This window comes from Felis catus, chromosome A2, assembly GCF_018350175.1.
Source record: "Felis catus isolate Fca126 chromosome A2, F.catus_Fca126_mat1.0, whole genome shotgun sequence".
Taxonomy (NCBI): Eukaryota; Metazoa; Chordata; class Mammalia; order Carnivora; family Felidae; genus Felis; species Felis catus.
This window is the reverse complement of record NC_058369.1, coordinates 76,440,569-76,462,383: the sequence shown is the minus strand read 5'-3', so window position 1 is coordinate 76,462,383 and position 21,815 is coordinate 76,440,569. Positions and strand designations below refer to the sequence as shown.

Sequence of the window (21,815 nt, the reverse complement as noted above, 5' to 3'; positions counted from 1 at the left end):
TCAATACTGCCGAAGGAAAATTTCTATGGTCCATTAAGATGCCTCTTTGAATGCATAGAGAATAACTTCATATAAATTTCCTCTTAAACATTTTCTGTTTTTCTTCCCTTTTTTCATGTGACAGTGGATAAATGGCAAGCAAAAAGCGAGAAATCCAGTTACAGGTGAGTATGACATTACCAACGGTCTTTACTTGGTGCGCTGGCACTTGGGGACCTCTTTACAGTGCCTTCCTTTTTGCAGACAGTCGTTAATAGTCAAAGCCTGTGGGATGAGATGTTGCAGAACAAAGGCCTAACAGGTACTGGGGCTCCCCTGTTGTCCAGCCATTTGGAGTTCTGCCCAGGGCACCTGTCACCACCCCCAACACGGAGTGTGCCTCCCCACTAACAGTGTAAAAACCTGCTCATCTGTGCCCTTGCCCCTGCCCCAGCATTGGGATAAGCGGCTATTCTAGATTCTTCGACTCTGTTTTTTTCATAAATGTTCTCGTCTTCCAGTGATAGATGTTTACCAAGCCTGGTGTGGACCTTGCAAAGCAATGCAACCTTTATTCAGAAAACTGAAAAACGAACTGAACGAAGATGAACTTCTGCATTTCGTTGTCGTAAGGATGTCATTTCCATTAAACCATTATTTTCTTGATACTTTCAAATATTTCAGTGTTGTCTTTAAGGACTGTCTTAATTTAAACAACCTGTCAGCTTTTCAAAATGGACAATATTTACTTGGCAGTTTTACTATATATTTAGTTCTACCAGATCTGAAATGATCTGAACAATCATGATTTTTATCCCATTCCTCTAGTATTGAAATTGTTCACCATGGGTGTGGACATTGGAAAAGTATAAAAACGTCGGTCTGTCTATTGACCTGTTTCTTTTCACCCAACTGTATGGTGAGTGTATGTCTTTTATAATAAAAGCCGCAAATGCTGTTTAAGGGGTAGCATTGGGAAGGTCTCCAGTCACTTAATTACCCAGTTACTAATTATCCCAATGGTAGTGATTTTCCCCCTCACTTCCCACCCATGTGTGACGAGGGATTAAAATATTACAGCTAAACTTATTGGGCTTCAATTTATCCACATTAAGTTAGCAACTGCTTAGAGCTTTGTTGTTTAATATGGTGGCCACTAGACACAAGTGGCTTTTGAGCCCTGCAATGTGGCTACTGTGACTAACGAACTGAATTTTTTTTTATGTTTTATTTTTTATATTTGAGAGAGAGAGAGAACAGGAACAGGGGAGGGTCAGAGAGATGGAGACAGAATCTGAAGCAGGCTCCAGGCTCTGAGCTGTCAGCACAGAGGCTGACGTGGGGCTCAAACTCACAAACCGTGAGATCATGACCTGAACTGAAGTCGGGTGCTTAATTTACTGAGCCACCCAGGCACCCCGAGGAACTGAGTTTTTAATTTTAATTAACGTAAATTAAAAAACTGATAATTCAGAGATTATCAAACTTTTTAAGTTGTTTGGAACAACTTGGGTATGTGAATCTACTTTTTTTACTATACTTTTTTGTTTTTTTTTTTTTTTTTTTTTTTAGAGGGACAGAATGCACATGTGTGCACATACTCAAGTGAGGGGAAGGGCAGAGAGAGAGGGAGAGGGAGAATCTCAAGCAGGCTCCATGTTCAGTGAAGAGCCCAGTACAAGGCTCTATCTCATGGCTGTGAAATCATGACCTGAGCCAAAATCAAGAATCTGATGCTTAACCGACTGAGCCACCCAGGTACCCCAGGATAATTGATTTTTTTAATTAAAAAAATTGTTTTAATGTTTATTTTTGAGAGAGAGACAGAGTGAAAGTGGGGGGAGCAGCAGAGAGAGAAGGGGAGACACAGATTCTGAAGCAGGCTCCACGCTCTGAGCTGTCAGCAGAGGGGCTTGAACTTCAAGCCCCAGAAGAGGGGCTTGAACTTACAAACCAAGAGACTATGACCTGAGCCAAAGTTGGATGCTCAACCAACTGAACCACCCAGGCGCCCCAAGAAAAATTGATTTTTAATTTAATTTAATTTAATTTAATTTAATAAAATGTATAGTCAAGGGGTGCCACCTAGGTGCCCCAGTTGGTTAAGCATCTGACTCTTTTTTTTTTCTTAAAGTTTATTATTGAGAGACAGAGAGACACAGAGCGTGATCAGGGGAGGGGTAGAGAGAGGGGGAGACACAGAATCCGAAGTAGGCTCCAGGCTCTGAGCTGTCAGCACAGAGTCTGATGCGGGGCTCGGACTCACAAACTGTGAGATCATGACCTGAGCCGACGTCGGTCACCCAACCAACTGAGCCACCCAGGCACCCCTATATATAATTTTTAAATCTTTTTGTCCAGAGGTTGACTTTGTCTTCTGAAATAAGAGTGTTACAGTTTTTGAAAGGGTGGTGATCCATAATAGCCTGCTTCACTCTGAGCCCCCTGAGTGGATCTGGAATATGATTTGAGATTTGATCCTTGGCAGGGAGGAGAAATGGAGTTGACAGGACAGAGAATGGGGTCTAATGGGAATTGCCACATACAATAGACAAGGGGTTGGTATAAGAAGTTAAAGGACAATTTCAGAAGGCTCTAACAGCTGGCAAATGGGTCATGGAGAATCAAGGGTTGGAAAATTCTTTTTTATAAATTTTTTTTTTCAATGTTTATTTATTTTTGGGACAGAGAGAGACAGAGCATGAACGGGGGAGGGGCAGAGAGAGAGGGAGACACAGAATCGGAAACTGGCTCCAGGCTCTGGGCCATCAGCCCAGAGCCCGACGCGGGGCTCGAACTCACGGACCGCGAGATCGTGACCTGGCTGAAGTCGGATGCTTAACCGACTGCGCCACCCAGGCGCCCCAAGGGTTGGAAAATTCTTGAGTCGTGGCAGTTGGCAGTAGAGAAGTTTGTCTGGAAGTGGTAGGAGTGCAAGTTCATGGGCTAGGAATCACGGGAAAATTTCAGTGTCTAAAAGGAAATTGGGGTCAGTAGGGAGACACCAACAACAAGGCAGGCCCCCTGCACACCTGTCAGGCTACCTGCAAGGGAACTTGGACATAGGAAGGCAAGGCAAGAAGTCCTTAGACACGGAGAAGGTGTAACTTGATGCTGTGTTCCCAGGTGGTTTAGAGGCGTTAAATTCCTCTTTGTTTGTAGAGTCTGGGTAGAAACCAACTTGGGCAATATGTGTGAACCCGGCATGGCTGTGGAGGCAGAGGGGTGGGGGTGGAAGGAGAATTAGATCACATAGTTTGTTGGGCTCCCGTTTCAGCTCAGCTCAGAGCTGTGTGAGGATACAGGTCCTAACAGTGCTTCCTCCCAACCCCAGCGACTTTGACTGTGACCTCCCATTGTACCCCAGCCAGCCAGAATTCCTCAGCCTCCTCCACAAGGAATCTGTTCTATTACTGTAGCCATCCCACTGGGAAGGGCTAGTAAGTTCTTTCCAAAATATGTTCAGATTACCACTCATAACACTAGCATCTGTTGAATTTAACAACAAAAAATTTTGTGCGTCATCGCCGAATGGTTTTTCTTGTTATGTTTGAGCGCACTCAACAATAGGACATTCATATAAATTAATGTTGTTTTCTTGCTATGACCTCCCTGAAAGGATGACAAAAATTAATATAGTCTTGAAACCGCCATTGGGAGTGACCTATGAGGTTGATTACCTATTGAAGTCACCCTAAGCTAAATGGTCAGTACAGTTTTTTGTTTTTGTTGTTGTTTTTTGTTTTTTTGGTTTTTTTGTTATGTGTCCTTTTAAAAGACTTGAAGACTTGTACTAACATTGTACCTATCTATATATATATAAATTCAGTAATACTCTTTATTTTAGTTTTTAATAATATTATTAAATCCTTTAATTGCTAATACTTTACTACAATATGAACATTGTAATAATGATACCTAGACTACATTTATTTATTTGTTTATTTATTGATTTAAGTAGGCTCCGTACCCAGGGTGGGGCTTGAACTCCCAACCCTGATATCAAGAGTCAGATGTTCTACCAAATGAGTCCCCCCAGGTGTCTTAAGCTACTTTTAAATATAATCTTTAACTTCTGTCCTTTAATATTCTAGATTAGTAACTTTTACCTCCTTCCTTTTCTTTCTTCTAAACTGTGGAAGCTTTAAAAAAAGAAAAAGAAACATAGACTCCAGCATGCTTTAAAAAAAAAATATATTACAACACAGTGCCTCTGGCTGACAGGGCTGAGACCCTCTCTTGGCTTCTTCCCAGTGGTTGAGGAACTTGCAGAAATCCCAGTTTGAAAACAATTGCCTTAGGTTGCAAAAACCATCTCTTAGAGAAGACCCTACCAAATGATCTGACAGCTGGCCAAGGGATGCTATGTTAATACGGAGGAAAACAATAATATTTAATATACAGTTATTGATCACTTCACAACAGCTTGAAATTTGTTGTTTTCCCCCAAGTTTTTATTTAAATTCAAATTAGCTAACGTACAGTGTAATATCAGTTTCAGGTGGAGGGTTTAGTGATTCGTCACTTACATACAACACAACAAGGGCCCTCCTTCATGCCCATCGCCCATTTAGCCCATCCCGCTCCTTCCAACAACCCTCCGTTTATTCTCTATAGTTAAGAGTCTGTTTTCTGGTTTGCCTCTCCCTGTCTCTTTCTCCCCCTATGTTCATCTGTTTTGTTTCTTAAATTCCACATATGAGTGAAATCGTATGGTGTTTGTCTTTCTCTGACTTATTTCGCTTAGCCTAATATTCTCTGGCTCCACCCACATTGTTGCAAATGACGGGATTTCATTCTTTTTTATGGCTGAGAATATTCATCAGTCGATGGTTGATGGACACATTTGGGCTCTTTCCAGAATTTGGCTATTGTTGGTAATGCTGCTGTAAACATCAGGGTGCACATATCCCTCTGGATCAGTATTTTTGTATCCTTTGGATAAAGACCTACTAGCGCAATTACTGCGTCATAGGGTAGTTCTATTTTTAGCTTTTTGAGGAAGTTCCATACTTTTTTCTATAGTGGCTGCACCAGTTCACATTCCTACCAACAGTGTTGAGAGGGTTCCCCTTTCTCCACATCCTGTGGTGTTAATTTTAGCCATTCTGACAGGTGTGAGGTGTATCTCGTGGGTTTTGTTTTTTGTTTTTGTATTTCCCTGATGCTGAGTGATGTTGATCGTCTTTTCATTTGTGTTTTAGCCATCTGTATGTCTTCTTTGAAAGAATCTCTGTTCATGTCTTCTGCCAATTTCTTAGCTGGATTATTTGTTTTTCGGGGGGTTGAGTTTGATAAATTCTTTATAGATTTTGGGTACTAACCCTTTATCAGGTATGTCATTTGCAAATATCTTCTCCCATTCCATGGGTTGCCTTTTAGTTTTGTTGATTGTTTCCTTCACTCGGCAGAAGTTTTTTGTTTTGTTTGTTTGGTTTGTTTTTAATCTCCATGAAGTCCCAATAGTTCATTTTTGGTTTTGTTTCCCTTGCTCCCAGAAACGTATCTAGTAAGAGGTTGCTGCCTGTGTTCCTCTCTAGGATTTTGATGGTTTCCTGTCTCACATTTAGGTCTTTTATCCATTTTGAATTTGTTTTTGTGTATAGTATAAGAAAGTGGTCCATTTTCATTCTTCTACATGTTGCTGTTTAGTTTTCCCAACATCATTTGTTGAAGAGACGTTTTTTTCCCCCATTGGATATTGTTTCCTGCTTTGTCAAAGATGACAAAGGGTCCATTTCTGGGTTTTCTGTTCTGTTCCACTAATCTATGTGTCTGTTTTTGTGCCAGGACCATACCGTCTTGATGACTACAGCTTTGTAATATAGCTTGAAATCCAGAATTGTGATGTCTCCAGTTTTTTCTTTTTCAGGATTGCTTTGGCTATTTGGGGTCTTTTGTGGTTCCATACAAATTTTAGGATTATGTGTGCTAGATCTGTGAAAAATGCTGTTGGTATTTTGATAGTGATTGCATTAAATGTGTCGATTGCTTTGGATAGTATATTTGTTCTTCCAGTCATGAGCATGGCATGTCTTTCCATTTCTTTGGAACCTCTTCAGTTTTTTTCATAAGTGTTTAATAGTTTTCACAGTCTAGCTGTTTCACCTCTTTGGGTAAGTTTATTCCTAGATATCTTATGGTTTTTGGCACAATTGTAGATGGGATGGATTCCTTGATTTCTCTTTCTGCTCCTTCATTATTGGTGGATAGAAATGCAATTGATTTTGTATCCTGCAACTTGACTGAATCTGTGTATCAGTTCTAGCAGGCTTTGGTGGAGTCTTTCAGGTTTTCTACATAGAGTGTCATGTCATCTGTGAAGAGTGAAAGTTTGGCTCCTTCTTGCTGCTTTGGATGTCTTTTGTATCTTTTTGTTGTGTGATTACTGAGGCTAGGACCTCTAGTGTCATGTTAAATAACAGTGGTGAGAGTGGACGTCCCCGTAAGCTCCGTGACCGATGCAGAACGAGGGTGATGTGCAAAGAGGAAGATGAAACCTCGTAGATCTGATCGAAAGAAGTGAGACAGGCCCATATGCCGGCGGTGCATTGCTGAAAGGGACCTTGGAGCCCCCAAAGGAGGCAGGAAAGTTCCGGGTGGAGCAGGAGAGGATTTACAGCAGGAGGGAGCAAGACAGGATTCTTGGAGGAGGGACACTTGACCTGGGTTGGAAAAGGGAGGGCCAGAGCTGGTGAGGAGGGAGGAAGCGTGGGTGTGTTTGACAAATGGAAGTAGGTGAGTTGAGCCACAGGCTGGGTACCACAGAGGTGAGCAGTGAGAAGTAAGGTTGAGGCTACCTGACCCACGGCCTGAGTCACTAGTGTGTACGGTTTGATCCTGAGAACACATGTGACATCCTCAGAAAATGCTGTAGGAAACATCACAATAAAAACTTTATGTGATCTGCATTGTTTTCAACCTTGTGTATCTCATGACCTGGATATAGCTGCTTTTATTATTATATAACATATATTTTTTTTTTCAGGCAGAAGCTGACAACATTGTAACTTTGCAGTCATTTAGAGATAAATGTGAACCTGTTTTTCTCTTTAGTGTTGTAAGTATCTTCATCATCCAAAATATACCATCAGATTCCAATTTACAGTTAAATATTGTAAAATTACCATGGTACTATTATTTTCTGATGATAATAATTGCCGATTTTTTTTTTTTGCCTGTCTTTCCTTGTCTATTAATATATTTGGTAACCTGACCTCTAGAAGCCTGTAATGGGTTGAGGAGGTCAGACTACCACACACTGAGTTTATCAGGAAAGAGAAAAATAAGACGGTATTTACCTTTCCTGAGGAAATAATCAGAAATTGGTATGCTGAATGATTATTTACAGGAGTGAAAAATGAGAAATTTCCTAGATATGCAGTAGGAGAGAATTGGTTGTAAGTATTCGTGTATAGAAATACAAGGAAATACCTATATGATCACTATTTTATAATATATGTTGCTTTGATCTCTGTATGTAGAAATGTGTAGAAGGAAGACAGGAAGAGTATTCACCAAATTGTTAATAGCGGTTTTCTATGTATGGGAGAAGGATGCAATATTTGAGTTTTCTTCTTTATACTTTCTAATATTTTCCAAATATTCTGTGATGAAATACAACTTTAATAATCAGGAAGACATGGTAAGGGCTATTTTCTAGAAGGAGCGTATATACAGTTAAAAGCTAAGTTATGTGGCCTGGAGTGTAGCTACTGCAGAACCCGAGAAGTGGGGATAGTAAGGAAAGGCTTCCCAGGGAGGGCTTGGACTGTTCCTCTGCTATTGGATACTTCGATTATTATTATTTTTTTTGTATTAGAAATAGCTATTTAAAGACATTTCTTGGGTACAGGCGCCTGGGTGGCTCAGTTGGTTAAGGGCCCAACTCTTGATTTGGGCTCAGGCCATGATCTCATGGTTCATGAGATGGAGCCCCGTGTTAAGCTCTGCACTGACAGCGTGGAGCCTGCTTGCAATTCTCTCTCTCCCTCTCTCTTTGCTTCTCCCCTGCTCTCTCTCTCTCAAAAGAAATAAACAAACATTAAAAAAAATCATTTCTTGCATATAACTTTTTGCTTCTGTTAAATAAGTCCCTTGCAACTATTTCAAGGAATTGAATTCCTAGGTTCATTGAATATTAGACATTGCCTTCAGATCTTGCTCTCAGTTGGACATGTAGGATTTGATGATTTAGATGAGGCATCAGCTGGCTTTTTCTGTAAAGGGTCAGATAGTAAGTCTTTTTAGCTTTGTCAAAATGCAGTCTCTGTGCTGGGTCACTGTTCGTTGACCCTGGGCCTAGACAAAGTTTTGGAAGCAGAGTGGGTAACACCCAGAGATGGGATTGGTGGGCTAGTATTAGGAACAGTGAGGAGACTTGTAGCAGTAGCAGTTAGGAACATGGAACCGAGGAAGACTGGCCAGGGGTAAGGCCACATAGAGGCTGGAGCTCTGGGACCGCCATCATCACCCTGCAGGGTTAGTCAGGCCTGTTCAGTAGGCCCACCCTCCTTGACTGGACCATCCAGCCCAGTTATCTGGGCTCTCTTATCTGCAATCAGTCCCAGGAGGAGGAGTCCAATCGTGCAGTGTTCATCCTTCTAATGCTCAGAATTTTCTTTTCCTGACTCAGTTCTCCCCGTTCTCCCCACAACGCTCACAAATCCTTTCATTGTGTGATGTCTGGAATTGAGAGAAGCACTTAGCACACTTCCTAGGCTCTTTAGTCGTGACTCTGGGGCTTTGCTGCATTTCCTTGACTTACCTTAAATCTGGCTCCTAACTTAGGACACGTTTCTCTGCAGCCCAGAGTGGTGACTGGTGTCTCAGATTATGTGTCTTGAGGCCAGAAGTAGAATTGGTATTCCCTTTACTTCTTCTTACTTTGATAACTTGCTTTTCCTTGCCAGTTAGAGGTCTTTTCCTTGCTAATTTAGCTATTTGGCTAAACCTCCTCTCCCCCCCACCCGCACTCCTGTCATTTACTGGACTTCAAATCAGTTCTGTCGATGACTGAGGACTTTGGCGTGTGCCTCAAAGGCTTCCTTTCAAACCCGTGTCCTGCCGTCACCCCAGGGACTTCAGCATCCACATTGGCAACCTGCCCAATACCCTGGCCTCTCAATTCCTGACGCCCTAACTGCCCGTAAACTTTTCTCCAATGTACCTCAAGCAGTTGCTCATGTAGTTATGCCTCAGATTTTATCGCTCCTTGCAATAACCACACCTATAATCCTTTATCTAAGAATCTAGTCTGTGAGCACACAATCCCCATCACATCATCCCTTGTTTAAAAAAAAAAAAATGTCCCCACAGGGGCTCTTTGTATTGCTCCCCACCCTTAGCTGACAAGAAATTCATTTCAGCAACTTTCCGCAGGAAAGGTTTTTGCAAGGCGCATTAGAAGGCCCCCAGAATTGTTGGAAAGTTCCTTTTAGTGGGGAATGGTAACTAGAATGCTAGTATTTATTTAAGCCTTTCTCACCTGGATCCTCTCAATGTCCTTTGAAGATGGTTCAATATTTCCAATTAAAAAGTAATACTTTCTTTGGTGCCACACCCCTCTCCAGCTATCACCCACCTTTTTTACCTCATAGCTAAATTTCTCAGAAGAGTTTGCATATTTAGTTTTACTCCACTTTTTTTTCACATTCCATGAATTCCTCAACCCATCCAATCTGCCTTCTGATTATTCAAGCAAATTTGCTGTTGCCAATGTACCCACTTACCAGCCTGTTGTTAAATACGCGGACACTTTGAGATTTATCATTCTGTACCTCTCACATGTATTGAGTGTGGTGGCCATGCCCTCCTTTTTGAAACATTGGCTTCTTTTGGCTTTGTTACTTGGTTTCCCTTTTGCCTACCTAGATGCTATTCCCCTCCATCACTTTTCCAGGTTTACCTTTCTTTAAAATTTTTTTTTAATGTTTAATTTTTGAGAGAGAGAGAGAGAGAGAGAGAGAGAGAGAGAGAGAGAGCATGAGCAGGGGTGGGGGCAGAGAGAGAGGGAGACAGAGAATCTGAAGCAGGCTCTGTGTTGTCAGTGCAAAGACCGACATGGGGCTTGAACTCGTGAACCAGGAGATCATGGCCTGAGCCAAAGTTGGACACTCAACTGACTGAGCCTCCCAAGTGCCCCGCAGGTTTACGTTTCTTTATTCAGCCAGTAAATTTTGATCTTATCATGCTAATACCTTCCTTAGAAAATTGTCTCCACACAGTTTCCATTGTCTCCACCTGTATATAAAGAACTCAAGTTTACATCTTCAGCCGATTCCTAGACTTTGAGCTCCAGAGGTGTGTATGCAACTGGTGTTCTGACATCCTTCTTGGGTGTCTCAAGGGCATCTCACAAGGGACTGGTCCAACACCAGACCTGCCCCCCGCCCCCCCGCCATCCCCCAGGAAATGTGGTCTTCTAAGTGTCACCTCATTTGGTGCTTAACATCTTAATTTATCTACTTTCTTGACAAAAACATCACACCCAAAACACTCCAGACCTTGGACCTGTCAGTTTCATTACCCAAGTCTTTCTCACACTCATCTGCATCTTTCCGTTCTTTCCATCTCCGTCACCACAGCCATAGACTGAGCAATCATCTCTCTCATCATCACCTCTAGGATAGCCCTACTTTGTATACAAACATCTTCTCCTGCTCCCTTCTAACTCTAAACATGGTAGGTGAAAGGATCTTTACAAATAACGGTTCTAATTGTGGTCACTGCCTCTGTTTAAGTGATGCCTAAGGATTCCCACTGCATTTAGGTTAAAGGCTGTGCTGTTCCACGACCCACAAGGTTCTGCATGGTCTGGTTCCCCTTCACTGTTGGGCCTTTTCTCATTCCAGGCATCCCCTCACTTTCTCAGCTGGCCTTCACATTTGCCATATTCCCTTCTGGCCTCAGGATCTTTGCATCTCTATCCCTTTTGTCTAGAATACTCTTTCTTTTCCATTTTGCCTACTTATCTCTTACCCATCTTACACATTTTAACCCTGATATCAGTAGGCACTTTGCTGATCTCTTTGACCATGACAAATACTTGTAGATACTCCCAGTGCTTTGTACCTCTCTTGGTGGTACTTGTCATGATTGTTATTTTACATATTTTGTCTGTGTTGGTTTTTTTCCCCTCCTTTTTTGTGATGTAATTAGGCCATGTACCAGGACTGCCATTCCATGCCATCATGCCTGGTATTGTGCCAGTAGACAGATTTTAGTAAATATACGTTGAAAGATGGATGAAAGGGGGCATAGTGTCAATAATAATTAGAGAAGGCAAGGTTGGGAGGCCTGTACAGAACTGTTGAATGTAATTCAGGGCTGCCTTGCCTTTGGTTGAAAGAGGACAGGCAACGTGGAAGCAGAACTCAAAGAGCTGGGATTTTTAAATCAAGACGTACTTTTACATCACTAATACTTTATTTTAAAATGGCTAATTGCAGGGGTGCATGGGTGCCTCAGTCGGTTAAGTGTCCAACTCTTGATTTCAGCTCAGGTCATGATCTCGTGGTTCATGAGATCGAGCCCCACGTCGGGCTCTGCACTGACAGTATGTATTCAGAGCATGCAGTCTCCCTCTCCCTCTTTTTTTTCCCCTTCCCTTTCCCCGCTTGCTCTCTCTCTCACTCTGTCTTTCAAAATGAATAACGAATAAATAAATATGAAGAAAAAAGATTAAAATGGCTAATTGTAATAGCTAAAAAGAATTGATGGGGGTGTGAGGCCACATGGGGTGACTTAGTCAAGTTGAATTCCAGATTTATCCTGAAAATGAGTTTACTTTATGCTTTCTTTTCCCTTATAGAATGGCAAAATTATTGCCAAGATCATTGGTGCAAATGCCCCACTTGTTAATCAAAAAATTATTAACTTGATTGATGAGGAGAGGAAAATTGAAGCAGGTGAAATGGTTCGCCCTCAGGTAATACTTTAGATTACTGACTATTTTATTCTTAAAAAAAATTTTTTTTTAATGTTTATTTTTGACGGAGAGACAGGGCATGAGTGGGGGAGGGGCAGAGAGCGAGGGAGACACAGAATCTGAAGCAGGCTCCAGGCTCCGAGCTGTCAGCACAGAGCCTGACGTGGGGCTCAAACTCATGGACTGAGATCATGACCTGAGCCGAAGTTGGTGCTCAACTGACTGAGCCACCCAGGCTCAGGTATTTTTTTTTAAATATTTGTCTCAGGTATTTTTTAGTTTCTCTTTTGATTTCTTCTTTGACCCATTGGTTGTTCAGTAACCTGTTTAATCTCCACAGATATGTGAATTTTCCAGTTTTCTTTTTATAGCTGATTTCTAGTTTCCTATTGTGGTGAGAAAAGATGCTTGATACGGCTTAGCATATGATCTATCCTGGGGAATGTTCCATGTACACTTGAGAAGAATGTATATTCTGCTGCTTTTGAATGGAATGTGTTGAAAATGTTAAGTCCATCTGGCTTAACATATAGTTTAAGTCCAGTGTTTTCTCACTGATTTTCTGTACGGATGGTTTATCCATTGCCGGGTGTGCTGAACCCATGAACGCTAGCTCTGCTGGCTGCCAGAACCAGGCTATAAAAGGATGTGTTCTTTTGGGGTGGGGTGCCAGTGTGTGCTCAAGCCATGTTCATGTGGATATCAGCCACCTGGATCCGGGCAGAGAGAAAGTACAAAGATGGCGCCTGCTGGCCTCCCTGGTCTCCAGAAAGGATTGCAGTCAGCTGCTAGTTCTGTGTTAGTTTAGGAGCTTGACTCCCAGGCTACAGCTTTCAAGAGTTTCAAATAGGCTTCTTTCAGAGAAAAATTGACCATGTCATTGAGCTGCTGGTACCCTGAGCCTTGATAGGATGGCCACAGCCTGTTCTTACTGGCCTGTTAAGAACTGTTTGTTTACGGTGACCCCCTGGGACTCATGGACACAAGCCCCAGTTGGCTTTCAGAGCCAGGCATTTTGGGGACCCGTCTCTCAGTTGGAAGTCTTAAAATCTGGGGCATTATATGTTGAGTCCAAACCCTTCACTCCTCAGGGAGATGCTGGTTGTTCCCTCCCAATGGTGTGTCCCTGTGGTGGGGGTGAAGTTTATGGTCGAGTTGTATCTCAAGCTCTCCTACCCATTTCAATATGGTTTTTTTCCCCCTCGTTTACCAGATGGGTAGGAGTTGCTCAGGCTTTCTCTGGTTTCTTTCAGAGGAAATTTGTTTGTATATAGCTGTAGATTTGGCGTGTTTATGGGAGGAGGTAAGTTCAGGAGCCTTCTATGTTGGCATCTTGAATGGGAATCTCAAGAAATACTATGAGAGAGTTACAAACAATAAGACAAGGCTTAAAAACATTGAGTCATTTTCCCAGAAACAGGCAGCCAGTGGATGGTAAAACCAGAATTTCATGTCAGGCAGAGTGACTCCTGAATATAAACTCCTAATGGCTTAATTCTATCCAGCTTTCTCTATGTGTGCTCTGTTTTGCGTTTGTATTGTTGTTGGTCTGATTGTCCTCACAGGATGAAATCCTGTTTTAACTGATAGCAGTGTGAATGTAAGAAGTGTATTAATATATTTATTTTTATTATTCCATTTTGTTGACTGCTTTTGCTATTTAGCTTTCTTATCTAATTGTCTGGTCTAGCACAACCCTGTCTGATAGTAATAAAGTGCAAGTCATGTTGTGAGCCACATCCATGATTGAAAATATGCTACTAGTCACACTGAAAACAACAGAAAAGAAAGAAGTGAAATTACAAATTTTAAATCCTGTGTATTAAAAAGATTTCCACTTAAGGATGTACTCAATATAAAAATAAGGTATTCTACAATCATTTTTTTTTCTTATTAAATCTTCGGAATGTGCTGTGTAGTTTTCACTTATGGCACATCTTAATTTGGACTAATTTCATTCCAAGGCTGAAATAATCTTTTTTTTTTTTTTAATTTTTTTTTCAACGTTTATTTATTTTTTTGGGGACAGAGAGAGACAGAGCATGAACGGGGGAGGGGCAGAGAGAGAGGGAGACACAGAATCGGAAACAGGCTCCAGGCTCCGAGCCATCAGCCCAGAGCCTGACGCGGGGCTCAAACTCACGGACCGCGAGATCGTGACCTGGCTGAAGTCAGACGCTTAACCGACTGCGCCACCCAGGCGCCCCAAGGCTGAAATAATCTTATGTGGTTAGTGGCTGCCCTGCTGACCAGCATACGTTCAGCAACTATAAAGTCAGATCAATCTGAAGTTATAGCTGGCATGATTATCTGATTCCTGATTATAGTAAGAACAAATGCTTCCAGTATAGTCATTTCCATACATTTGGGGGTCTTTATTTCATTGAGACTCTGACATTATGCATTCTCTTGCCAAAAAATGTATGTATGTAAATGTCTATACCTTTCAAGTAGTTAAAACAGAATCACAGAAGCACTTTAAGGGATTCTCAAAAAATTAAGGCACCCCATCCCCATCCTTCCTCGTTTTTTACCCTATGGTAGAAAATTGGCTGTTGTTTTGAGCAGTACAATTTTTTTTTATAAGTTAAGGAGGTATTTTTGCTGTTGCTAGTTTACCAAGAGTAATGGTCAGGATTAGATCTAGAAACTCATCAAATGCCCGTTTGATCTATAACATGATAATTGTGCATTTTTCGCTTTCTTACTTATTAATCTCTGCTTCTTTCTTATTTTATTCCTTATGCTCTTCTTAAATTTTAAGGTCTTTTGGTTGTTGATCATTTTCCAAACAGCATGTATGCATGATTTCTGATAGCCTTCCCACCCCAATCATTTTCAACATTCCTTATTTTATTTTAGTGGGAAGATCAGGAAAAGTAGTGTTAGATAAATGCAGGCACATTCCCACTTTACCTCTATCCCTTGGATTATAGATATTTATTAGAAACAAAATTTCTAAAAATTCTTTTCCTATCATATTAAAATATAACTTCTACTTGCATTTCTCTTCCACAGTATCATGAAATTGCGTTTGTGGACTCAGATGCAGAAGATGGTGAAGAATCACCCTATGAAAGTGCCGGTGAGTAAATTTCCTTCAAAGTAATGGCAAGGGATTCATGTACATGGATGCTCATTAAGGCACTACTTGCAAGAACAAAAAGCTGGTGGTGACATCAATGTCATTGGTAAGAGACTGGTAGGCTAATATGAGACTCCGCTATTAAAAAGCAAACTTTTTTGCTCCTCTTGCCTTTCCTTTGGTCTCTGTTTCTGAAGCCTTTCTGAGGTTACCCGGGACCGGGCATTCCTGTCCCTTGTGACTAACTAGACAGCAGCTTCCTCTTATTTCATCCTTCATCATCTTCCAAAACCTCATGAAAACAATTTCTTCCTCAATGACCCACACACTGGTTTACTTTCCAGTTAACGATCTCGTGTGTGGACTGTCTGTGTAGGTGTGTGAGTGTGTGTTCATACCTTGGAACAGAGACAAACAGCGTGCTCAGCGAGCTATTATGCACTAAAAACTCATCAGAAGAGTGTGTAGATAAATGTGGATAAATCTCTAGATGGTCAAATCCATCAGTGTGTCATTTTGCTTGCGTTGTAGCTCTACTCATCAGTGATACTGAGCTGGATGGATCATGGGTGTGATTTTAATCCATTGTATTCAAATAACTAGTACCTACCTAACTTTTTTTTTTTTTCTTTTTGCCTATGGACCACCAATTGTTGTGAATGTTTGACCTGCATGCAAAGATAGGAGCTGCACTTTGGTTCTAAGCAGAAACTCTTTGGTAGTTGGAATGCTGTAATAAGAGCAAAGCTGTCAATGGACGCACATTCACTGGACATTAACAGTTCACATTTATTTTTTTTTTAATGTTTATTTATTTTTGAGAGAGAGGGAGAGAGAGCATAAGTGGAGAAGGGGCAGAGAGAGAGAGGGAGACACAGAATCCGAAGCAGGCTCCAGGCTCTGAGCCATCAACGCAGAGCCCGATGTGGGGCTCGAACTCATGAACTGTGAGATCGTGACCTGAGCTGAGGTTGGATGCTTAACCGACTGAGCCACTCAGGCACTCCATATTTTACATTTCTAATTGCCAAATCCTTCATTATCTAGACTTTGTGTCAAGAAAATGAAATTCTTCTATTTTTTTTCCCTAGAGCAACTATACAGTATTGCTATTATCAAGCCCGATGCTGTGATTGCTAGAAAATCTTTAGAAATTAAAAAAAAAGTAAGTGATATTTTCCAACCTTACTTTAAATTAATTGCAGCATGACAACCTCTTAATTGTCAATTTAGAGACAAGCTTACTGTTTAGAGTAAAATAGAACATAACAAATTTCTGGTGCTAGTTATCTTTAAAGGCTCTGAATGTATTGTCTTTACAAAGGCTGGGCCTATTCAAGCATCTTTATTTAAATAACTCTGCTCTACCAGTGTCCAATATTTAAAAAAAAATTTTTTTTTAACGTTTATTTATTTTTGAGACAGAGAGAGAGCGAGCATGAACGGGGAAGGGTCAGAGAGAGAGGGAGACACAGAATCCGAAACAGGCTCCAGGCTCTGAGCGGTCAGCACAGAGCCTGATGCGGGGCTCAGACTCACGGGCCGCGAGATCATGACCTGAGCCGAAGTCGGCCACTTAACCGACTGAGCCACCCAGGCGCCCCAACCAGTGTCCAATATCAATGATAAAAATTATAGTCCTCATATTGGACTATAACACATGTTCTTCCCGTTTAGTTATTAGCAACACAAACTTGTTATAAGCTCACATTGGTTTGTTTTGTTTCCTGTATGTTGTGACAAATGCAGGGTCCTTTTTAGATACATGGGAGTGTAAGGAAGCATTTATTGTTTTGCTTTAGAGCCAAAATAAATTTTTTAAGAGGAAAATTGCATTCTTTTTTTTATTAAAAAATATATTTTTTTTAACGTTTATTTATTTTTGAGACAGAGAGAGACAGAGCATGAATGGGGGAGGGTCAGAGAGAGAGGGAGACACAGAATCTGAAACAGGCCCCAGGCTCTGAGCTGTCAGCACAGAGCCCGACGCGGGGCTCAAACTCACAGACTGTGAGATCATGACCCGAGCTGAAGTCGGACGCTCAACCGACTGAGCCACCCAGGTGCCCCGAAAATTGCATTCTAATCCAAAGGTCAGCAGATGTATAGGGCCAGAGAGTAACTGTTTCAGGTTTGTGGGGCATATGATCTCTGTCACCACTGCTTAACTGCCATCGCATTGAGAAAGCAGCAATAAGCAGGATGTATACAAATGGGAGTGGCTGCACTCCAACAGGCTTTATTTCCAAAACGAGGCAGTACTTTGCTGACTCCTTAACAATGACTTGGCGTTGAAACAGCGTCAGTAAATTGAAATTTGAAAGAATGTTGTCTGAGAAATAGAGGATGTCACCTAGGGAGCTATCAGGAGGGATTGGAGGTCTCTTGATGAACTTCCCATCATGCATTCTTTCTTTAGCTACAGCAGCGTTCTCGTTGACTGAACTACACTAAAGTAGAAGGTCCATGATCATAGTATTTATGGTCTCTTCCATTTGTGAGTTTATTTAAGTCATATCACTCTCTAAGGGTAGCCCTTTCCTTCCAGATTTTGGTGTGTATGTTAGGGGGGGCACAAAACTGTACCCCAATCCCCCATATGTTTCTTACACTTGATAAAGTTTTAAGAAATAATATCACAATGCAATGATTTACTCTTCCTTATTTGAGTGTGTTTGAATAGCTAGGACACAGTAACAATTTTTCAAGATTCTATAATTCTTTTTAAGTTGGGGCAGTACAATTAATCATAAGTTCATTTTGATCTTTTTATCTTTTTGTTGTTTTGACATCGTAAATAACATTTCAGATATGTAAATTACAAGGATCTCCTAAATACCTCACCTCTGTGGAATACAGTAAAGGGCTAATAACAAACAGGACAAAAAAATCTAAAGAGTGCTTTGACAGGGAGAGAGCCAAACCATAAGAGACTCTTAAAAACTGAGAATAAACTGAGAGTTGATGGGGAGTGGGAGGGGGGTGTGGGTGATGGGCACTGAGGAGGGCACCTATTGGGAGGAGCACTGCGTGTTGTATGGAAACCAATTTGACCATAAATTTCATATTAAAAAAAAATGTTTTGAATAGAAAGAAAATGAGCACACGATATTTTTCAATTAGGATAAAGGAGAAGTTATCGAGTTTAAATATTTCTTGGATTTTATTTTCTGTTGTCAGACTCTAAGTAATGTAACAAAGACATGATTTAAATATTTAGAAGTTATTCAAATGGGGTGGTCAGAAGAGGGTTCAGAAAGATGTAAGTCGTGCTCTGCCATATCAACAAGACAAATGAAAGCAGAACCAGTAGCGTGTTGACTTTTATTTTATTTTATTTTATTTTATTTTATTTTATTTTATTTTACTTATTTTATTTATTTATTTTAAAACACTTTTAAAAACATTTGTTTTTTAACATTTATTTATTTTTGAGAGAGCATGAACTGGGGAGGGGCAGAGAGAAACACAGAATCTGAAGCAGGCTGGCTCCAGGCTCTGAGCTGTCAACACAGAGTCCAAGGTGGGGCTTGAACACACAAATCACGAGATCATGACCTGAGCCAAAGTTGGACCCTTAACCCACTGAGCCACCCAAGTGCCCCAGGTGTTGACTTTTATAATAGAAGCAAAAGGTACCTCGTGCTGGATACTCCCAGGTCAAAAAGAGCTCAAATTATTGGTGTTGTTTAATGTAATTCCTGAGTTGCTTTGAACCCGGATTATACTTATATTTCATCATTTAGTACCTCATTAGATTTGTCTTATTTGTCTCAAAACTTCTCTTTGTTTCATTTTACCATACTTGAGTGGCACACAAACTGGATTTATCATTAATTTAAGGGTTTTTTTAATGATAAATCATGACTAAATGTTAAATTCTATCCTTCCCCATCATTTGGATAGTTCTTTTTTGTTTTTGCTATAAACTATACTAGATTATGAGTTAAAGCCTCAACAAAGGAAAGCCTTTTAAAAAATGTTAAAACGATTTTGAAGATAGATGGTTAAAAAAATGCTTATAAATTTATGTTTTTATGAATGATTCAGAACATGATATTTTCCCTTGAAATTTAGTTAGTTCTTTCACATTTTGGGGAAAGTCACTTAAATAATAGAAATACTGAGGGGCGCCTGGGTGGCTCAGTCGGTTAAGCGTCCGACTTCGGCTCAGGTCACGATCTCGCGGTCCGTGAGTTCGAGCCCCGCGTCGGGCTCTGGGCTGATGGCTCGGAGCCTGGAGCCTGCTTCCGATTCTGTGTCTCCCTCTCTCACTGCCCCTCCCCCGTTCATGCTCTGTCTCTCTCTGTCTCAAAAATAAATAAACGTTAAAAAAAATTTTTTTAAACAACAACAAAAAAAGAAATACTGAGGAGTCTCTGGTTCAGGCCTTGAAAACTGAAATATAGGAGGCCTGAAAAGGGCCTTCTTTGTTCATGTATTTTTAAGCCTCTTCAAACCTTATGGACCGTATTGAAGTATTTTACCTGAAAACTCATTCAAATCTGTTAAGCACAGGAAACAAATGTCCTTGACTTGTTTTACATGTGGTCCCATAACACGTCTGGATCTGACCTTCCTCTCTACCGAAAGATTCTCGAGGCAGGATTTGTCATAGAAATAGAGGATAAGAGAGTGCTCACTGAACAGCAAGTAAGGGACTTCTACAGTCGAATAGCAGACCAGGTAAGAAAATTAGAAAAAAAAAAAAAAAAAAAAAGCCACTGTGCTTTCGAATCCAGTGAATATTTTGAATCCATATTTTATTATTTTTATTAAAAAATATTTTTTTAATGTTTATTTATTTTTGACAGAGAGAGAGAGAGACAGAGCATGAGTGGGGGGTGGGGGGGGGTGGGCAGAGAGAGAGAGAGAGAGACAAGAATCCAAAGCAGGCTCCAGGCTCCGAGCTGTCAGCACAGAGCCTGACGCGGGGCTCGAACTCACAGACTGCAAGATCATGACCTGAGTCAAAGTCGGATGCTCAACCGACTGAGCCACCCAGGCACCCCTGAGTCCTTATTTTAGAAAAACAAATGGATAAGTCTAACCAGCCAAATTAGCTTCTGTTGTCCTGTTGGAGTCCATATCGTGGTAATGCCAAAGAAGGTGGTGATGCAGTCTCCAGTAGAAACAGTGGCAGCTGAGCGAAAGCAGATGGTCCAATTGTATTTTGTTGGAGTGAAGACCTATTTAACTTATGTCCTCTCAGACTTTCTGCATTGGCCTCTGGAAGTGAATAGCCAGGCCTTTCCTATAGATTTTTATCCCAGGTTGAAGGCTCCTTGTCATAAAGGCTCACAGGGAAGCTTTAATCCTTTCATTATCTGAAAGCCTGTGTCTGGAGCTATTTTCCCTTTTGCCTGGGGGAGTATTAAGAAAGACAGTGCTGTGTTCGAGAAAGTTCAGTGGTTTAGGGGTCAGAAGACATAGCTTCCAGAAATGTACTGTCCAATATGGTAGCCATTAGCTACTTGTGGCCATTTGAATTTAAATTCATTAAAACCAAATCAAATGAAAAATTCAGAGTCTCAGTTGCAAGTGCTCAGTAGCTGCATGTGGCTACCTCTGTTGGAGAGCACAGAATGTGTTTTGTCATCAGAGAAAGCTCTAGTGAACAGCACTTTGTCAGCTGGCTGTGACACTCCAACTATCTCTCTTGGCCCCAGGAAAAGGTTGGACCGGCTGCCTCAGTATCACCTGAGAGCTTTTGAGAAAATCTAATTCTAAAGCCCCATCCTAAACCTACTGAATCATGAACTCTAGGATTGGACTTTCCAAATCTGTGTTTCAGCAAGCCCCGTCAGATGATCTGGAAGCATCCTGAAGTTCGAGGATGGTTATTAGATCATCTTTAAGATCAATCCCTGTTAGCTGTGAACCTCTATCCTTCAAAGATGTGTTTGTTAGCCGTGGGCTTATAAAGAGAACACTCCCTTGCCCTGTGATCGTGAAGGGGAGGATGTTGCTTGAGTTGGGTGGTGGCTGCCATTTTTGTCGATCCATATCAGAAGCCTGAAGTAGGTAGTTTATCCTCTTATTTTGTAGCCTGACTTTGAAGATTTTGTCCTTTTTATGACAAATGGCCTGAGCCATATTCTAGTGATATCTCAAGGAAATGAAGAACAGCCTGCCTGGGAAGAAACTGAACCCAATCCCGAGACTGAAACTAAAGTGTATGAGGATTATCACCATGAGGTGGCCCCACCTACGCTGAGGAAGGAGAAGCGGTACAGGTAACTCGAGACCATTTACATCGTATGAGGACGTAGTGAAGCGTAGTGTCCAAATACCTCAAACACATTTTGAGGTACACATTTAGAATATACATTTTTACGTTGGAACCACAAGTATTTCTTCCAGTCAATCTAAAAAAAAGTGTATATTCAGCAAAGCTGGGATTTCCCTGAAAGTGTATGTCAAGAGGATTAGAGTTTACGTTTGTCTTTCTAAAGCTGGGCACACCAGTGTGGCCTCCCAGCCTGGGGCCCCAGGGATAGATTGGGACCATGTGTAATCCCTGCCAGGCCTATCTTTTCTGCTGTCTCCCCACATTCACTCCCACTTGCCCTGGGTCCTAAAGACATCAGATGTACTCTCCCCTCTTACTTTCGGCAGTTGGTTATGAATTGCTAAGAACTGAATGGTTGTATGTTTTCACTGATGGGTTTTTAAATAGTTGAAAATGAATGTAATATATACAGTCCCGGTTTCATGCACTGGCGTTTGTGCCTTTTATTCCCCCGAAGACTCAGAAAGTCCACTTTAACCCAAGAGTCATCGGAACTATGTCTGAAAGAAAGGTGGGTGAGAGTCTCTGAG

General features: G+C 41.2%; 1 protein-coding gene across 14 annotated transcripts in view; it reads left to right on the top strand.

Moving 5' to 3' along the window:
• NME8 (NME/NM23 family member 8) overlaps positions 1-21,815 on the top strand; it is a 99,324-nt gene that overhangs the window by 726 nt on the left and 76,783 nt on the right. For 8 of the 14 annotated variants that reach the window (XM_045052205.1, XM_045052204.1, XM_045052210.1 and 5 more), the window contains exons 2-10: positions 125-164; positions 244-301; positions 501-607; positions 6,968-7,039; positions 11,792-11,908; positions 14,927-14,993; positions 16,085-16,158; positions 19,512-19,679; positions 21,042-21,229. In XM_045052205.1, the coding sequence (XP_044908140.1) occupies positions 132-164; positions 244-301; positions 501-607; positions 6,968-7,039; positions 11,792-11,908; positions 14,927-14,993; positions 16,085-16,158; positions 19,512-19,679; positions 21,042-21,229 (884 nt within the window). In that variant the 5' untranslated portion in view covers positions 125-131. Of the gene's footprint in view, positions 1-124; positions 165-243; positions 302-500; positions 608-807; positions 899-3,598; positions 3,686-6,967; positions 7,040-11,791; positions 11,909-14,926; positions 14,994-16,084; positions 16,159-19,511; positions 19,680-21,041; positions 21,230-21,815 lie in introns of those variants that run through there. The other 6 variants (XM_023250219.2, XM_045052212.1, XM_045052213.1 and 3 more) reach the window with 6 other exon arrangements.